The sequence below is a fragment of the Anser brachyrhynchus genome (assembly GCF_964034855.1).
Source record: "Anser brachyrhynchus genome assembly, chromosome: 21".
Classification (NCBI taxonomy): domain Eukaryota; kingdom Metazoa; phylum Chordata; class Aves; order Anseriformes; family Anatidae; genus Anser; species Anser brachyrhynchus.
Window position 1 is genome coordinate 4,035,503 of NC_137714.1, and position 19,231 is coordinate 4,054,733.

A 19,231-nucleotide genomic window follows, 5' to 3' on the forward strand; every position below is an offset into this window, starting at 1 on the left:
TGACGTCACAGGCGCGCGCCGCCGCGCGGCCGGCAGCGCTGGGCACCGGGCGGGGGCGGGCGGCGGGAACCGGGCAGCGGCGGGGCCCGGCCCGGGGCGGGAGGGCACCGGGCGCCCCTCGGCCGGGCGCGGCACGGAGCGGCACGGGGCTGACCGGCACCGCGCTCCCCTCCGCCGGGCACGGTATGGCACGGGGCTGGCGGGCACCGGCGGTTTCTCGGCGGGGAACGGGCGGGTGGGAGCCCGGTGGGGGCTCGGGGGGCTCGGGAGCCCTGCGGCGGGAGGGAGCGGCGGCACCTCGCACCGTGGGCTGGGGGAGGCAGGAATAAAGGCAGGCGTGAAGGCTGTGCTCGGTAAGGGCGAGACCGAGGCACCCCCGGTAGCCGTGCGTGCCCTGAGGCTTTGTCCTCCGCGGGGCCGGCCGGTACAGAGCCGGGAGGAGGAGGAGGAGGAGGAGAGGAAGGCTCCCTTGGGCTTCTCCTGTCTCTCCTCTGAAGCCATGAAAGGGGCAGGGCGCGGTGCCGGCTGATTCGGGAGGCCTGTGCTCATTTCCCTGGGCTGGTGCAGGAGCCTGCGTAAAGGACATCGCTGTCAGGATGACAGATTGCCAATTACACGATGTTCCTGCCTCCTGTGCTGCGCTTTTCTTTCCCAAATCCCTTCTCTAAGGGATTGCTGGCTCCCAAAAAGCGTCGCAGAGGACGTGCAGGCAGCCTAGTGCCTGCTCCTTGCTTGCTGTAGCCATCTCCGAGTGCTCTGCGTTATGCTGGGGAGGTGGGACTGCTTTTACTGGGAAGTGACCCTGTGAGGAAAGGAAATACATTGAAAGGGAAAACATTGAAAGGAATAGGTGCAAGTCTGTTAAGTGCAGCGTTGGGCCGATCAGTTACTGATTAGAGTAGGTTAGAGTTTGCATGTGTAGAGAATGAATAAAATAATGAAACGCACTAAAATTTGTGATAGGCAATTACATGCATTATAGCCTAAAACAGGTAAGGAACTGACTGCAGTATGTAACAAACTGTTGGAAAGTTGGGCCCCGGCATCTGCTGATTGATTGTTGGTACAGGATATTCTGTTTGGCTGCTGATGTGCTGCCCTTGTCACAAATTGTCACAAATTCCTGCAGGACAAATTCCAAATTAACTTAATTATATGGCTGTGCAGGGTTTGTATTCCTTGGGATTTGAGAGAGGCTCTGGAGCTGTTGTTAGTGGATAGCAGATGGGTACCTGGGATGGGTAGATGGAAGGTGCAGATCCTGGCCTAAATGAGAAATATTTTGTGGTGGCGTGAGAATAAACCCGTAAAACTGAGATCTTGTGCTATAATAGGATAGAGCCTAGAAAAGGGGTATGTTCTAATATGTTACTAGAACATTTATGTGGCTTTTAAATAATAATTAGTGTTCCTTGTGCTACTAAGAAGTGATTGTCTAAACTTGCCTAAGTCTTAGGAATTTTAAATCCTCCATTCTTAACTGTGTCAAAAAGGGAGAGAGACAGTGAAGAGATGTGAACAGGGCAGATTTTAAAAGTAAAACACGATTAAAAAGAAAGATCAGAAATAAAGTTATGCATGACTGTTAATTTGAGCTGTAAACCAGAACACAACAAAGATGCTGTCTTCATTTTTTTGCGCTATGGGGGACTTTTGACTACATGTTGCTAGTCATAAAGGCTGCTCAAATTTTTCACAGCGGGCCTTTGGATTTGTCAGAGCAGTGTTTCTGTGCTTGTTTCTGAGCTTGGAGGGCAGTTTGTTGGCCTGAGCTCAGTGGCACCAGGGAATCGGATGGCTCCATGAGCTGACTGTAGTAAGACTGGAGGAGCCAGGGGATAAATGCTCTTTCTGCGCTGCCTTTCAGGTTCTGGGCAAGATGACCACACTGACACGACAGGACCTTAATTTTGGGCAAGGTAATGTGTTATGCTGCAAGCTGGTGTGCTTACAGGATTTCTTTTTGGCATGTGAGCTTATGGGATTGGTGTTGGAAGATTGTTCTAGCCCTAAATTTCCTCCAGCTCGGTAGGAAATGATATTCATGCAGGGAAAAATATCTTTAAAAATTTCTTGTGAATTAAAATAACAAAATTTCCTATTGCTCTGCAACCTTCAGCATTACTTTTGTTTTTCAGTTGTTGCAGATGTTCTTTCAGAATTTCTAGAAGTGGCCGTTCACCTTATCTTGTATGTCAGAGAAGTTTACCCTATTGGCATCTTTCAGAAGAGGAAAAAATACAATGTACCGGTCCAGGTAGGAGATTTTCCTGGAAGCTGACAGCCGTGTAGATAAGCAAAATACCAGTAGTCAGTTAATGCTCACCAAACTAAATAGTTTCTAAAGTTTGTTTTAACAGATAAGAGTAGAATGCTTCCCCTGCTGTGTGCAGTGACGTAATGTGAAAGCTTGCTTCCTAGGAAATAGAGATGGTTTTAAGTGGAATGCTACAGTATATGGTGCATGCTACGTAGGAGCTTCCAAGCTAGCAAAAGTAGTGGGAGTAATATAACTGGGGGGGGGTGTTCAGTGATCTGCGTCAGCTCATTAACCTTTCCATGAAAGAATTAGTGGCTTGAATTGGCAAGTTAGTTGTGAAAAATTCCATTTCAAGTGTGACTGGAATCATCATGCTCTTATGTTTAAGTCTTCCTGTTTAGCATTGGCCTGGCTCACATCAGAACACAGCGCTGACTCTTCATTCTGTTTGCTACAGATGTCCTGCCACCCGGAGCTGAATCAGTACATCCAAGACACGTTGCACTGTGTAAAGCCACTGCTTGAGAAGGTGAGATCATACCAAGGACCTGGGCTGGCCCAATGTACAGCAAGGGGGTTGGATACAAAATAAGAAAACAAATACTGCCTTCATTGCAAAGCTTTTATTACATATTTACCATATACGATATGCTAGCTTATAAAGGAACTAAGAAAAATAACATCCATAACCTTTCCTTGTAGTTAAGGCGCTGTCTTGCTGCTGAATATTGGCATTTAGTTGCATCTAATACATAAACATGAGGCTTCATTTCTATATTTTCAGTTGCATCATCCTACGCATTAACTTAAATGTATCTGAAAGCAGAATGTTAGGTTTAAGCACCCATCTGGCAGAAGAATAGTTTGAATGCTGGGCTGCAAGCTGGAAAGCGAAGGTAGGTTTGAACTCTAGGTTTTGTGCGAGAAAGATATGACCATAGCAAATATTTCAGGATGTAAAATGCTGGCAGGGTTTGCATTCTCTGCTCTTTACAGACATCATACTACATTTAGAGACTGGAAATAGGACAGTTTTACATTCATCTCATTGCATCACTCAGCAATGCACACTGTGCACTTCCTCCTTGGTTCCAAAGCACTATTTAGTGAATTTCATCTCCCTATGACTTTGAGATAAGCTATCAGTTTAACATCTATAGACAAGTAGCTTTGCAAAAATATTTCTTCTAATAAGCTAGTGTCATCTGACAGTGCTCAAGGTTTGGATAACTGCTAGTGCTGCTCCACAGCAGGTGTACATACTACCACTTTATCAGAAGTAGATAAAGGGGGGCAGAAGAAAGCTTAAGTAAGTGCTTTTTCTAACCATATTTATTCTTGCAGAATGATGTGGAGAAAGTTGTAGTTGTAATCCTGGATAAAGAGCACCACCCAGTGGAGAGATTTGTCTTTGAGATCACCCAGCCACCTCTCCTTTCCATTAGGTAAGGTTTCCATTAGTGCTTGCTCATGACATTCAACCCCTGCACCTGTAGAGGTGTTCTGGAAGCAGTTACAGGCCTCAGTACTTCGCTGTATGGCAGTAACAGTTGCTGTCTCCTCAACAGTTCGGAGTCCTTGCTGTCCCACGTGGAGCAATTACTGCGTGCCTTCATCCTGAAGATCAGTGTGTGCGATGCCGTGCTTGACAACAATCCCCCAGGTAGGCAGGTCCACACAGCCTGAGAGCATGATTTGATCAACTTGAGATGATTATAGATTAGTGTCCAAGCTGCTCTTGGTTTTCCCTTGCTCTGGAGCCTGCCGTTTTTCTTGCAGGTTGTACCTTCACAGTTCTGGTTCACACACGGGAGGCTGCCACGCGGAACATGGAGAAGATCCAGGTGATAAAAGTGAGTGATATCACCGGCTGCCTGTGTGCGAGCAAACGGCAGAGCAAAGAATGGAAATTGAAGAATTTTGGTATTGCTAAGGTTAAGGGGTGCTAGATTGCTAATTTTGTGATGCACTTCACAACTTTGTTTTGAATGCATTAAAGAGTTTTCAGGGGTGAAGTGACATTTACCGTGCACCAGCTGCAGTTCAGGTAATAGCTGCTTTGATGCCTGATTTAGACTGTAACACTATTCACTGCATAATGCCAGCTCAGTCACTTAAAGTACTCTAATGTACAACATAAATATTTGAAGTAACAAAAAAAACCTCATCCCACATCAACCATGTGTAGATGGCCAGTTACTAGCAATAACTAGCAAGGAAAGCTAACATTAAAATTGTGGTTTTCGGGTGCACAAATACATTTATCTTGCAGGAAAAGATTGTGTAGATCACATCTTAAAGCAAGATATTTTTTTTTGTGCGTATCCTTGCTTAGGAAACAGGGAAACTTTTTTCCACCAGAGGCAAGTTATTTTATGTCTTAAGGCACAATATATAAGGCATGTGAAATATATATCTTTTTTTCCAAATTCTGCTCTATAGTGCTTAGTAACTGGAACTGATGTTATAGCAGGACAGCCTTTGAATTTGCAAGGTAAGACAGAAATCAATGCCCTGAACGTTTTGGAGTTGCAATTAAATGCTGATGTAATAAATATATGAAGTGCGAGCTCAATATAGATTAGTATAATGGGTTAATAGTGTAGTTTTAGGCTCTAACTGAAAATAATGATATTCTGGGTCTTGGGGCCAAGCATAATAGCAAAAACTTTTAAAGCGTATGAAGAATTTTTGAGTTACCTTCAGCATTACCATTTGTTTCTTCCCTCAGTCACTGGAGCTCTCACTTAGTTGTTGTCCTGCCCCTAGGATTTCCCATGGATCCTCGCTGATGAACAAGATGTGCACATGCATGACCCCCGGCTTATTCCACTGAAAACTATGACATCTGATATCTTGAAGGTGAGCAGAGCATTCTGGCCCAAGAGGTGGCTGAAACTGGATGTAATCAGAAAACTTTTCGTATTAAAATAGGGAACCTGGGAGAAGGTACAAACTCTTTAGCCTGTTGCAGACTTCTCTCCATTCACCTACCTATCAAACAGAACTGACACTTGTTTCTCTCCTCCAGATGCAGCTGTATGTCGAAGAACGAGCCCACAAAGGCACCTGATTCCATTCCTGCAAGCCTCGTACAATCTTCCAGTGGAGCAAGATCTCTCACAAACCATACCTTGATAACCCAGTCTCTTCAGCTGGCCTTCTGGATGAATGTAGAGCAGCTGCTGCCTCTTTATTTCAAGTGCTCTTACCACTGTATATAGAACTGACTTGGAATGTGGAGCCAGAGCCTGTTCCCATGTACGCTCGTGTGTGAGAGTGAGTATAGGTTTCATTACAGTGAATCCCTGGGCGCAGGATACAGCTGACTGCAGTGTGCAGTCAGTGCTTTGTACAAATCCAGTTCTTGCCTTAAATAGGGCATCTCCATTGCACATTAGTAGTGATATCCAGGGATCTGTTGTATACTCCACTAGAGCAATGGTCTTATACCAAGGGTGAGTGAGGCCTTATGTAGCGTTTGTCCACTGTGACTGTCCCAAGTAGTCTTCAATAAATATCAAGTTTTACCCCAGCTGAAATAGGCTGCGTTCTGTCCATACCAACCGTCCCTCTAGTGAGAAAGTACTTTCATTTTGTATGGAGGTTTGTATTCCGTATGGAGCTTCCATCACTTTTCCATACCTTCTCTAGGACATAGCTGGAGTCTATCTGTTCCTATGAAAGGCTGTACAACCATGGAGAACCTTCACATATGAGTGGCATTAGTAGCATGTTGGAATGTCTCTCTCCAACAAGGACACTTGTCAGATGTCCTGCTTTTATAACAGACAGCAGAAAAGGGGGAAAAAAATACTGCTATCCTGCTCTTATCAAAGGGGATGGAAGAGGGCCTCAGTATTGTCTCTGCTTATACAGGGGTGGAAGGGACGGTTCATAGTATTTGAGTTGAGTTTGTTGGGCAGGTAATTTGGTAAAAGCCAGCAGAGCACCTCCCTGCTTCCTCAAAGTAAAAAGCGCAAGAACACCGCGTATCCAGGTTGTTTGCTGCTTGAACGTTTTATATAGGGTTAGACTGTTCTGTACAAACCAAGTACTCAGTACAAAGGTAATAAGGAAAAAGCACAGCACAGTCAAAAGGCACTTAAGTTATAAGGTATCCACCTTAAGGGATTCCTTACCTCCTTTTTCTCTGTTTATTCAAACAATGATGGGCTGTATTGGGCAGGGAAGGCATGTACCATTTTGATCATATATACTTACAGAAACTAAAAGGAATTGGGTATCAGCATCACAGCATTTATGAAAACGGCTCGACAGCTTCCTTATGCTGTGGAAGGGCTGATACGAAAGATACATATTTATACACATAATTAAACAAACAGGAAAAGACAATACAAGTCTGTCTGTAGCAGAGCCTTTCAGAAAAAGGATTAATAATCTGAATGGATACATTTTAGCCTTATCTTTCATAAGCTGCAAAACCAGGAAAGGGTTTCCATTTAAGATTACTATGTCCTGGTGCTACAGCCAAACACTATTAACTAAAAAGATAGTTGTCATATTTAATTGTCCTAGTCTTCCTCCTACGGAAGGGCACTAGTAATTGCCATAACATCCACGGTGCAGGAGGAGGACAGATGGAGACAGAAGTCCTTCCAAAGGGCTGGGCCTGCAGAAGGTCTGCTGTGAACAAGGAGTGCTAGCTGCTTGTATTCCAGATCAACTGTGCAAAACAAAGCCAGGACATTCACCCAGAGAGTACAGACAAATAAGTGCACCTGAGACCACCTGGTTACAATCCTGAGGTAAAAAAAGAACACTTATATTGTGCCTTTACGACGATGTCTGGGGTCCAATGGTGACACTGCTGTTTGTCACTCTGATCCCATACCATCCTGCCCAGTATTGAGTGTCTTGGCCTCCATGTTGAAACCAGATGTAACGAACTCCAGCTGGATAGTTGTTGAAGGTGTGAGACATCTGTAGAGAAAGAAAATGCTTGTTGTTTTGCCTAAATAAACCAGCACTGACCTTCAAACTAGGACAATTATGGTAAGAAAGCCTTGGTCTCAGGAAGGGCTCATTCCAAAACATCTTTTAATGAAAGTGCATCATACCCCTTTTTGAGGGAGGAAAAAATAAAAAGCCTTATTTAGATGATTAAAGGGCAGAAGGCTAAGTCAAACAATGTTAAGCTTGATTCTTGGGTACAGCATTTGTCATATAAGGAACAACATAACAGGGAATCTACAGCCATTCAAACCAAGCTCAACATGTTTAGCAATTTAGGAAAAGTAGTGTCTGCAATACTTAAATCCAAGCAATAGTTTTTAAAATTAAGTTTTTAGTTTCAATATGAATAAGAGCTATGCTCCTATAACTCAGTTAACTTAGACAAAAGCTTCAGTGAAAAACAAACACTTGAAGAGACCAAGTTAAAACAGCACAGAAGCGTAGGGGGGATACTCTTTAGGAAACCTCACGCACCTACAAACTCAACCTCGATCTTTCAATATTTCTTCAGCACTGTCAACAGCAAGAACTTATATTTTATCTTGAGTTAGAAGAGGCTGAAGAGCAGAGAAAGCAGGGCCACTTGTGACTTTCAGCCAGGTAAGGTTTGAAAGATGCGTGTCTCAATCTTGATGTAAAGCTACTGTCTGGAGAGCTGCTGCTTACCTCTCTCCACGTTGCATCGTTCCACTGCTCTATAACCACTGGCTCAGGATGGAACTCTGCAAGCACAATGTAGTCTTCCGAAAGCAGCCTCACTTTAAGTTCATAACGACACCCACAGTCAAATCTGGCAGCGTACCTAAAGAGGCAGGGAGTAATGAAGAAGCCAGGGTTGTGTACACAGCATTTGATTTTCCTTAGCCTTCAGAAAGAGTCTCCAAAGTGGATCGAGGAAAGGAATGTCATACCCATAGTTAGGGAGGAGTTCTAAAACTTCCCGTTATCTTTCTATTCAAACGATAATCATCTTCTTATACTCCACTGAATAAACCTACATTTAGCCTATGCCTTACTCAAGACTTACAGATCCCAAAGGATAAAGAACATAGCATGAAAAGCTTCAGAGGCCCAGCTTACATCTAGGTCATAATGGCAGAAATTCTTTGCAGAATTTCAGTGCACACACTTACCAGTCCTTGACTATGATTTCAGGCCGTTTCTCATCCATCAGCTCGTTCCAGTATCCTTCCTTCTTCAGCGTAATAAGTTGAGACTTAAAGCATGGCCTGCAACAGAAATGAAAATACAACAACTTCACAGAACACATCGCTCTCAACATTCATGGTTTCCCTTACACCTTTGCTTTTGCTAAAAGCTCACCCAGACCTTGAATGCCCACAAGGCTGACATGGCTAAGGCATGACTTTTTCCAAAGACAGAACCAGCCAGGGAAGCAAACTTGTTAGCTTCACCTCCACATAAAAAGAAATAAACTGCATTAAGAAGAGTTTCTGTGCTTGTATAGCATATGTTGTTAAGACAAAACTACTGCTTACAGGTTGTAAAAGCAGTAAATCCTCCATTACTGACAGCTTTTATTGCAAGCTGTTAGTGTGACAAATACACCAGGCACTCCTAGGGGTTAAGAGGTTTGACCTTGTGAGGTAAGTCCAGCTGATCAGTTCAGCAGACCTTAACCTCTGCCCACCGCATTTGGTGGAAAAGAAGCAGGGATCCCATGTGATTATGACCATAGAAAAAGTTACAGGAAATTCCTGGTAGGGACAGAGAATTCTAGCACATGATGTGATTAAGTAACTCCTCAGCAGTATCCTGTATATAGTATATAGTTTCTTTAGAGTAGCTAGTACAAAAGGTTGAAATTGCCGTCATTTTCCTATAGATGGGTTAAGGTTCAGTGACCTGCTACAAGTCCTCCAACCACAGTGCTTTTGTAGACAGAGGAAGAAACAGCTTTCTTCCAGCACCAAGTCACAGGAATACAGTTCTTACCCAAATGAAGTGACAAAGTATTTGCGTACTTCTGGGTCTGGTATATCTCTTCCAAGAGGTCCAGGCAGATCCTCAATCTTCCATCTATCTCCCTCATTCTTATCAAGTTTCCAGTGCTTAAAGCTCTCTAAAAAAAAATAAAAAACACACAAAAATGAGAGCTAGGGCCTCAGATTAGTTTTGTCCACTATCCCTGCTTGCACTAAAAAGTCAGCTACAGAAAAATATCAGGAATCTACTCTGATTAATAGTCAGACGTGCTGTATCTTTCCTACAGCTAAAAGTGACCTCTGTCACTATGTTGTCATTAGTTTGTGGTGGCTATCAGCAGCTATGACAATTCATAGCAACTTTTTGCCTGTAACAGAAACCGAAAGTCAATAATGAAACAGAGTAACTGCAGTCATTTTAGCTGCATCTTGAACTAAAAGACACAGCTGCCTGACTATTTAGTCTATTAGGCTAATAGTTTTGTTGCTGTATCATACTTTCCAGTCAGTGTCCACAGTGCTGAGGCCTTAGTGACTCACAGTTTCGGTTTTTTTTCTGGTCTCAGTCACAGATGTGCATTTACCAATTCTTTACTTGCCCGCGATAGTTTCACTGCAGATGTTTCCTTGGGGATCTGACCCCGGATGGATCCATCAGAGGCGGGACAGCCCTACACCACCGGCAGTAGTTGAATAATGCAGGACACTGACTCATTCTGGCTGCTGGGAAATGATCTTAACCCTCTGCTCTAAGTAGTTAAACAAACCTTCAGCACGGGGATTTTTGATTAGGTTTCTCTTCAGATAGCACAGCATATAGAAGATCTTCCAGTCCGAGATGCTTCTGTCCAAAGCCTGAACGTAGAACCCTTCACGCTGGCACTTGCGTTTCCACAGGGTGGTCAGGTCCACCACGTACCGCCACTGCGAGCAGACCAGCCTGCAGCCGTGGACCAGGTCCCGGGCTGGGAGCAGCGAAAGCAGCTCCACCAGGACGTCCTCGGGGAGCTCGCAGATGGTCGCCATCACCGAGCCGCCGCCTCGGCGACGAGGGATACGGGCGCAGGCGACGGAAGCCTTCCGGGCACCTGCAGCACAGAGACACCGGGAACCGAGCGGAGTTCGTACCGGTCACACCTCCCCAGGCCGCGGGGCTCAACCCAGAGGCCCGCAGCCGTGCCCAGGGCAGCGCCCCCGCCCCGCCGCCCCTCACCCGGCCCATCCCGGCCCCACCTGGGCTCGGGCCGCCCGCCGGCCTCCTCCCGGACGCGGATGTGAGGCGGCGGCCGCCCTTCCGCAGCGGGCGGAGCGCGGGGCGGGCGGCCGGGAGGGGAGGTGGGGCCGTGCGGGGACTTCGCCGCCTCCCCGCTCCGGGCTGCCGGCTTACGGCATCCAGCAGCCGGCGCCTGCCATCAGCACGGGACGGCGGGCAGCCGCCCGGCCTGAGGAGGGAGCCGGGAGGCGGGGGCAGCGCGTTCGGCGCTTTGTGAGGGGAGCCCGGCCCGGCCCCGCACCGCGCAGCGCCTGAGGTAGGAGCCGCCCGGTGAGGCGAGGCGAGGCGCCGCGGGGAGCGGAGGGGGAACGGTGAGGGGCGCTGCTTGACCCGGGGCTAAGGGACGGGAAAAAGGAGAGCCCGCCGGGGCCTTCGCCCCCACAGAGGGCTAAGCGAGGAGAGAGGGGATGCTCTGGTACTAGGCAGCAGGCGAGGCATGGGAAATTCCTGCAGGGGATTTAGCCAGGACGCTTGTGTTGTTGGGTTTTAAACGTGTTTTGCCCTTCAGGATTGCAGTAAAGGGCTAAAAAGGGAGAAATAGGAGAACCCCACTCCTCCCCCCTAAAAGCCAGCGAGTTTTAAATGACACTTTCCCCTCTGATGTCTGCAATGCAGATAGGGAAGACAGCTCTGCCTCTGGGCCACCTAGATTTAGGATGCTGTTACAGTAGCGACTTCCTATTTCTTCCCTTCCTTGCCAGATTTGGCACTGCCAGTATTTCATCAAGTAGCACTGTCAGGATATTTGAGCTGCGTTGTTAATAATGCTCTCCTAGGCTTAATGATTCACTCCTGAGGAGTCTGTGCAATTCACTGCAGACTCAACAGCCTCCCAGCATCAGGACTCAGCTGAGATAAAAGCAGAGTCACAGCGCATCCCACACCGATGATACGGAGCTCTGAACCTGCACGCTCCTCTGTCCTTATTTCCGCAGCACCTGGCCCTAAAGCCCAGGTAGCAGAGAGCCATTGACAGTCAGGGGCAGAATCAGCAAATAAGTAAGAAGCATGTGCTTTTACCTCAATTGCTAAGGATGTAAGACCATACAAAAAGGAAGTTTAACTGAAAATAATGCAGTTATTTTATTCTCAGACCTGTGCTTTATACGGGCTCATGACTAAGGACATTAAGTGCCAACCCCTTGAGGGGAGGCCTTCCAGATATAGAACCAACAACCACTGCAAGTGCTTGGCAGGATGCTCACCGCTGATATTTAGGTACTGCTCTGCAGCATTTGTCATCAATGAGGTTCTTAAAAAGGCAGAACAAACCCAGATGCCTGCAGCATTCCCTCCTCAGAGGAGGTCACTACTGAGACTGAGCAGCTGATTTTTTATAAGTGGAGATTTTGGGAAGGAGTGATTCCAGTCTAGGGCACTGAAGCTGTAGACAACTGTATATGTCAGGTACTTGCATTTCGTGGATAGATTTAACTAAGGTCTTCACTTACAATGTAAAATATTAATCTACCCACATACTTCAGGGTAGTAATAGTAGGGGCCCAGAGGCCTTCAGATTAAGAATGCACCCCAAATCATGCTGCACCTGCCTTTCAGATAAAGATGTTATTTTCCCTAACACCTCATTTCTGATGGTCCACTGTGTCACTACCCCTCCCTTTCCTCCTCTTTCTCAGAAAGCTCTATCCAGCCTGACCCAAGGATGGAGTCCCTCCCTGAAGCAGTCCTGATCAGAATACTGGCTTCCATACCTGCAGTGGACTTGGTGTTGGCATGCCGCCTGGTCTGTTGCCAGTGGAAGAACCTGGTCGATGGAGCTGCTCTCTGGATCCTGAAGTGTCAGCAGGAAGGCCTCACTGGAACAGAGTCAGAGGAGAATGCAGAGAATTGGCAAAACTTCTACTTCCTGAGTAAGAAAAGGAGGAATCTCATCAAAAACCCATGTGGTGAAGGTGAGAGACAAGCATAACAAGCCCCAGTATTGAAGAGAAGGCCAGTCACTAGGAACTGGGCATCTCCAGTCTTTAACATAGATCTTAGTTGCCATCAGGTTGCAGCATTTTCTTCTTACTCAAGACCCAAATCACTTAATGCATGCAGTCAAATAACTTAATGGGCAAGGTGGCTTTCTGTCAAAATCAGCCTTTGTAAAAGGCTCTATTTGACATCAATGTTATGTAAGATATACAGCTTAACAGCTTAACTATGTACCAACAATGTTCCTCGAAGTTTTAAAAATATCACTAGGAAGAACAGAAAACGAGGAATTTAGTATATGATGGTTATTTGCTAACAAAAATGAAATAAAGAAGTCATCAGCTTTCCCCAGACTGCTTCTATAACAGGACATGAAAGTGCTGAGACAACAGAACACCTAAGTAATTTCACTGTATTATTTCCTTAAATAAGCCCACATATACATAGCCATTTTGGTGGGGAATGCTCAAGTTTACTGATGTTCAACCAAACTAAATGTTTTTGCCAGACCTCTACTTAAACAGCTCCACGATCCGCATATAAAATTAGCACTACATGTAGCAACACATCTGTCACAAGCTACAGGAAGGTCCCAGTGGGAAATGGTCAGATTCCCCAGGCCCACAGAAACTATGGCCAGACAGAATCTCTCTTCTCTACCATTTACAGAAGACTTGCAACACTGGGGAGAAGTGCATAATGGAGGTGATGGCTGGAAAATTGAAGAGCTCCCTGGAGACTTTGGAAAAGAATTCCCTAGTGAAGGAGTTCATAAATACTTCGTTACATCTTATGAGTAAGGCTGCTTTCTTCTCTTATTCAGGGAAGGGTACAATTTTGCTTCCCCTAGCCTCAGGAGAGGCTGTTTTATCAATTAACATCTTTGTATTTCAGGTGGTGTCGGAAGTCTCAGGTCATTGACCTTAGAGCTGAGGGCTACTGGGAAGAGCTGATGGATACAACCCAGCCTAAAGTTGTGGTGAAAGACTGGTAAGTAGCAAGGATGCCCTAGAAGGCCAGCAGAAAGTCAAGGAAGAGCAGGGAGGGCATATACCTGCACTGAGCCTTAAAACCCTTGTTCTCACCCCACCGCACCCCTTTTGGTGTCATTCTAGTTGTAGGACAGGGCTACAAGGCTCCACAGGCTTCAAGCTGTTGGCGACCCTGACATCTAAAGTTCAGGTTCCTTTTGGGAATAAGGGCAGGTAGTGGTTTGGGGTAAGAACTGTTACAGTTTTCTACCTCTACCAGTCTCCTCAGGTTCCTGGGACCTTGGTTTGAAGCCAACATTGCTGCCACTCAGCAGGACACAACTACTTGCTTTAGCTCTTTGTCAAGTTCACAGAGACAAGGCTGGCACCTTGGGTTCTCCCTTGCAGGTACGCAGGACGCAGCGATGCTGGCTGCCTTTACGAGCTCTATGTGAAGCTGCTCTCAGAGAACGAGGATGTGCTGGCTGAGTACAAGACTGAGACTATTGCCATCCCACAGGACAATGATGCCAACTGGACTGAGGTGAGTGACAGCTGTAGTTTCAGCAGGTGACACCCAACCTGCATGAACAAGGAGTATTTTCAAGCAAACACATGCAGGGAGTAGTTACCCTGGGGAGGAGAAGGCTCTGTCATAAGTTCTGTGGAGCCATGGCTCTGTTTGAGGAGAGGAATTATACTGCAAAGGTATCTTAGATAAAACCTGGAAGCTTTCTGAGCCATCGCTATAAGTATGTAGGATTTTGGAAGAGATGCCCATCTGGGAGAAGTTCAGTGGCCTTTGAACAGTGCTTGGGCAAAGCGCTCCCAGTATCTCCTTTCCCACCGTTACCCAGGCTGGTAAGTATGGCTGGGGCGGGTGGGGTTGAAGGCCTTGTGCGCTAGAGAGTAGGTTCGTGGTGGTTTGACACTTACCAACAACCGTTTTGTTTCTCTCACCCCAAAGATCTCCCACACCTTTTCCAACTATGGTCCTGGGGTCCGCTTTGTCTGCTTTGAGCACGGTGGCCAGGACACGCTGTTCTGGAAGGGATGGTATGGTGTACGTGTTACCAACAGCAGCGTCACGGTGGAACCATAGCCAAGCTGAACTGGGGCCTGCTTGCCAGAGCTGACTTCCCTCAGGCCATCCCATGGGCTTTGGATGGCTTCTGCATGGTGCCGCTTCCGGGCTGTAGAGCATACAACTCCTGTACGAACGTGCGTGCCAGATGCCAGGGGCTACCATCCATCTCTCCTTAAGAGGACTAAGAATAGGAACAGATGTGTGAAACCACATTAGACAGCCTCATGTTTGCACTGATGTTCTCTGTCACACATAGATTACCTAAAAATCCTTACTGAGAAGCAGACCTTACTGCTCTCCTGAGAGGCATCACCCCAGCCATGGACACCCCTATCTCTAATGCCCAGCCTGCACTAGATACTCTCATGCCTCCTTCCCAGACTTGAGCACTGTTAACTCTAAGGAGGACTCTGGGCATATTTTCCAGGAAGTTCAAGAGGGGAAAAAAAAGAAGAACGCATAGATAGTGTGTTTATGCTGAGAACAGACCAGGAGAGCCAGAGCCCTGTCACAACTCTATCACCAACTATTTCCATGACCTGTAGTGAGAATCTTTGCTTCTCCCATTTGTAAGTGATAGATGCCATGGCCTGCCTTAGATGAGCTCTAGCTTGGCTGCTAAGTGCTGCTCCCTATTTCAGTTGTGAGAGATGATAATGCCAAGCAATAGGGATTGGATCCTTCTCTATTACAACTTTCCCAGCATCTATTTATCAGGGAAAGTGTTGGGAACTGAAACCACTCTGGTGTTCACTGTGGAGCTTCATTTGGCTCTCAAACAGCAACTGAGAATAATTGCTGCGAGAAAGACGAGGACTTGGGGAAATGTCTCAACAAGCAAATTGCAGAAGGGGCCCAGGAACAAGTGAAAACAAAACGTGTCTACTTCCTGGCCTCTGCATGCTTCATGCAAGTCTGGTGGGGCTCTTTGCAGGCAGGAGATTCACAGAATATTCTTCACACAGAAAGCTGTCATTAACTCTGCTTGATCTCAGTTCTTCCTGCCTGCTAACAGTGTCTGCAAGAAGTACACGCCTGCCTTCGCTCCATATGCTCACCAAGACAGCACTTTGTACATACGCCCACCAGTGCCTCTCGGTATCACTCAGGGCCGTGAGCCACCATCCTGAACAGAAACATCTAAGCTTCCCTGAGCCAAGCCTGTCCCTTCTAGTCGGTCCCCTCAGAAAAGCATCCTCAGACGTTGCCCAGAGCTACGTGCTTCCATTTTTGTGTCCATCTATTTTCTCTTCCTGGCCTGCCCAGGCAGAGCACATACTTAGATGCCACCTGGCAGCAAAGCACACCGGTGCAAGTGCAGCGTCCTGGTATTAACCTGTAGCCAAAGACAGCGACTTCTGAGCTGGTCACTTTGTGTGCATTCTGCTTCATCAGGCTTTCTGCACTGCTGCACCCAGATGCCTCGGGCACACTAGCCTTCCAAACCACAATCGTGCCAAGCCAGAGTCCGGGCAAATGTAATAAAAAATGACACAGTTGTATGTGGATCTTCCTTTGTGTGCTGGGTATTTGTTTTCTTGTGCTTAAGCGTGCTTTTTATCTCTCCAGTGGAGTCAGGTGTCAACTAGTCCTATCCAAAAAACAGGAGGCTTTACATACTGTATAATAACACGAGTCTCCTGGGAAAAGGTACATGCTCCTTTCCCCACCCCAGCAACTTGAACCTGTCAGAAGCACTTGCAGTGGTGTGCTCAAAAGGTAATGGGAACTCATGCAAGGCATGGAGGAGGTTCAGACAGGCTCCTGCAACATCCGTCCATGACCCACACCCTTCAGGTCATCTGCAGCTCGACTATGAGCTCAGCTGTAGTTCTGACCCAAGAGAGTAGAACCAATTCAGTTCTTCCCTCTGTTACCTCTGCACACACTGTCACACAATGCAGCTTTATTCAGCACAGCCTTTAGTGCGGCTGACCAAATTTCTAGTTAATATTCAACTCACTCTCGGAGACCTGCTCCATGGAAGAAACGAGGCCCTGGTCTGTCCCTAAGGAATCAGTGCAGCAATGGGATCAATACACCAGGTCTTGATGCAACTGTTAAACTGAACCTTTCCTAAGCCACCATCTTACACTCAGGATAAACCCCAGAATTAAGCCTTCAGATCTTGTGGCCCTTGTAAATACAGGATAGGGCCATAGTCCCCACTTCAGGCTTACCTAGGCTGAACCACTAAACGCAGACAGCCTCCGCGGCAGCAATGTTACAACGAATGCAGCTGCCGGGGGCTTTCCCTCCCCACGCCAGCAGGCCTGATGTTCACACTGACTGCTAAGGGCATCCCGCAGAGCTGCCCTGACCTTCCCACCCATCTCCAAGATGTGCTTTCCAAGACATTCAGTGTCTCACAGCTTCTCTAAGGAGAACAGCTACCTCCGCTCCAGAGTGCCTCTGCAAAAACCGCCACTGACCTCAGGAGACTGGTTGCTCCTTGCAGCAGGGCTCTAGCACTGACATGGCTGAATGCAAGTACAAGAAGCAGGTGTCTGTGTACTTGGAAAATAAATCTCGCTCACTTGAGCCATTATAAATATTTTGCTCCTAACGCCTTTTGAATTTTGATCAAACGCCGGGAGTCTGAACACACCACACACATACATACATCCCATTCCAAGACAATTTCAACTCCTCTGTCCATGACTGAACAGAGCACAGGAGGTTAATGGGCTCTCACGTGTTACAGACTTCATGGAAATAGAGACCACACAATTTCATAGGATTACAGAAAGTCAGTACAACTGTGACAAAATGGTTTAAATGTATTAACACTCAGCCACTAAAGGGCTATATCACACGTGCTCCAGTGACCAACGGGGGTTCCTTCTGCTTCCTCTTGTGCCAATACGAACAAACACCTGTGTGACGCTATGCAATAGCTTTTGGGACCACTGATTACCAATGCAGACATGCCACATACCATACAGACAGAAGAGGTCTGTGCAGAAATTAATTTATAGCAGATGTTTTCCTCAGCCAGATGCAAAATATTTAGAAATCTGAGTATTAAATACAAAACTAAGAGTTGCTGGAACATTCATGTTGAAACTTAAAAAAAACAAAAAAAAAAACAAAAAAAAAAAACCAAAAACACAAATACACACAGCAAAAGCTCTTCCCCCGGTCCTGAGCACAGCAACCAGAGCTGTAGAATGTGCTCAGATTGCCTTTGCACATCAAGCCCACAGCGCACCACAGCCACCTCTGGGGTCGATCACCATTGTGCTCAGTAGCGAGCTACACAAAATAAAGAATGGAAACGCTCTCTGAAGCCCCCCTTTTGGAACAAAACACCTGGATGATAGAAATTAGTGAAAGAGTTTAAAAGGTGCCAACCACTCACATGTGGCCAAGACGCACGAACACACCTCTGCCCCTCAGAGAGGTTAAGAAAAGCCCTAGATGCAGCACTCCACAGGGTCCCTTCCTACTCTCAGCAGCTGGCATTCCTCCCACACGTGGAGTCTGACATCCTGCCTAGCCAATTGCATCTTGGTGGCTGCAGTTATTCGAGAACCTTCTGCAATTTTCTTTTTTATAAAGCCCACCCCAGCCAGTCCTGGCTATAAATGCCATTATACTTCAAAAGGGTGGTTGCTTTTGTTTGTCCCCCCCTCCCCCTTCTTCCACAATAGCTTCTACAGTCGGTCTCTTGCAGAGGAACAGAACACAGCAAGATGGGGCCCTGGCAAGGAAGCACTAACATAGATCTCTTTTCAAGTCTAATTGAATTTTTCTACATGAAGCATCTATTATTACCCACCTGGGGAGGATGCGGACAGATGGAGGAGTTTGCTCCCCCACCAGACATTCAAAAAACCATTTGAAGATGGAGGGAGGAGGAGAAAAACAACTCCCTGTTGCTCGCAGCCCAGCTGTTCTAGCCAGTTTAAAAGGGAAGATAATTTAGGAGATTGATTCCTCCTAAATCAAACACTTTGTAGAGGCTGTGAATGGCAGTTCCTGAAAGCCAGGATAGCAGGGCATCGGAGCAGAGAAGTACTGTCCCAAATGGGTTGGCAAACCAGTGGCTCATCCTTTATTTTGGCCCACACACCCGTCAGGAGCAGAGTTCCTCTAACAACTGGCAAACACCAGGCAAGGGAACAAGCCTCCATCCCCTGGGCTCACGTCCCCCTCTGCAGCCCACATGCGGCCATTCCCTCTCCTTCACGGCTGTCCCACAACATGCAGGTACCTTGGGGAGCAAGAGAGGTCACGGGTGAGCAGCCTTGGGACTGGGCTGGCCTGACACCTGCTTCTCCTTCCATCCAGCTGGGTTCTGATGCCCTTAGGGCCCGGCCTCCTCAGTCTCCCTAGCTATTAGGAATAAAGGGCCTAATGATGCTTTCCCACTAGGGAGGCATGTTTGGGATTAGAGAGGTAACAGCGGTAATGAGTTCAACTGGGAAAAGCCTCGTGGAGGCTGGAAAACATCACTACCGCCTGAGAGAGCTGCAGGAGAGCTGAGCATCTCCATGCAGAGCAGCCTGCACGCACAGCGAGGAGCACCCAGACAAACCTGAACGGCCTAGAGAAGGTGTGTGGTTAAGATTGCTGCCTAAGGGGGAAATGCCATGGGAACATGAAGCCAGATACAGCCAAACAAGCTGTGTATCGCCCCCCCCCCCCCCCCTTTTTTTTTTTTGAGAAATAGAGCTTTGTTTCGTGCAAGGAAAGATTGCAGCAGAGCAACCGGCCTGCCCTTACCTCCTCCTGCCAGCCAGCTGACAGCATCAAGAGGACAGCACTCCGGACACA

General features: G+C 46.9%; 3 protein-coding genes across 5 annotated transcripts; 2 read left to right on the top strand and 1 right to left on the bottom strand.

Annotated features, from left to right (window-relative positions):
- Nucleotides 1-40: 40 nt before the first annotated feature.
- MAD2L2 (mitotic arrest deficient 2 like 2) lies at nucleotides 41-5,802 on the top strand. Its single transcript, XM_080564575.1, has 9 exons — nucleotides 41-183; nucleotides 1,868-1,919; nucleotides 2,139-2,257; nucleotides 2,718-2,789; nucleotides 3,605-3,705; nucleotides 3,829-3,923; nucleotides 4,040-4,113; nucleotides 5,030-5,122; nucleotides 5,292-5,802. The coding sequence occupies exons 2-9, from the start codon at nucleotides 1,880-1,882 to the stop codon at nucleotides 5,331-5,333; spliced, it is 636 nt and encodes a 211-aa protein (XP_080420701.1). The 5' UTR covers nucleotides 41-183; nucleotides 1,868-1,879; the 3' UTR covers nucleotides 5,334-5,802.
- On the bottom strand, nucleotides 2,869-14,336 carry FBXO44 (F-box protein 44). Of its 2 annotated transcripts, XM_080564572.1 has the most exons (9): nucleotides 14,302-14,336; nucleotides 12,169-12,273; nucleotides 9,951-10,271; nucleotides 9,194-9,320; nucleotides 8,371-8,466; nucleotides 7,904-8,039; nucleotides 5,255-7,204; nucleotides 4,961-5,158; nucleotides 2,869-4,134 (listed from the first exon to the last, which is right to left on the bottom strand). In XM_080564572.1, the coding sequence occupies exons 3-7, from the start codon at nucleotides 10,207-10,209 to the stop codon at nucleotides 7,058-7,060; spliced, it is 765 nt and encodes a 254-aa protein (XP_080420698.1). In that variant the 5' UTR covers nucleotides 10,210-10,271; nucleotides 12,169-12,273; nucleotides 14,302-14,336; the 3' UTR covers nucleotides 2,869-4,134; nucleotides 4,961-5,158; nucleotides 5,255-7,057. The 2 variants fall into 2 exon arrangements, with proteins under 2 accessions (XP_080420698.1, XP_080420697.1); XM_080564571.1 differs by lacking the exons at nucleotides 12,169-12,273; nucleotides 14,302-14,336 and adding an exon at nucleotides 10,417-10,524.
- FBXO2 (F-box protein 2) lies at nucleotides 10,538-15,958 on the top strand. 2 transcript variants are annotated; one of them, XM_080564574.1, is made up of 6 exons: nucleotides 10,538-10,712; nucleotides 12,098-12,369; nucleotides 13,064-13,190; nucleotides 13,289-13,384; nucleotides 13,774-13,909; nucleotides 14,333-15,958. In XM_080564574.1, the coding sequence occupies exons 2-6, from the start codon at nucleotides 12,120-12,122 to the stop codon at nucleotides 14,465-14,467; spliced, it is 744 nt and encodes a 247-aa protein (XP_080420700.1). In that variant the 5' UTR covers nucleotides 10,538-10,712; nucleotides 12,098-12,119; the 3' UTR covers nucleotides 14,468-15,958. The 2 variants fall into 2 exon arrangements, with proteins under 2 accessions (XP_080420700.1, XP_080420699.1); XM_080564573.1 differs by having other exon boundaries at nucleotides 10,573-10,712; nucleotides 12,094-12,369.
- Nucleotides 15,959-19,231: the final 3,273 nt, after the last annotated feature.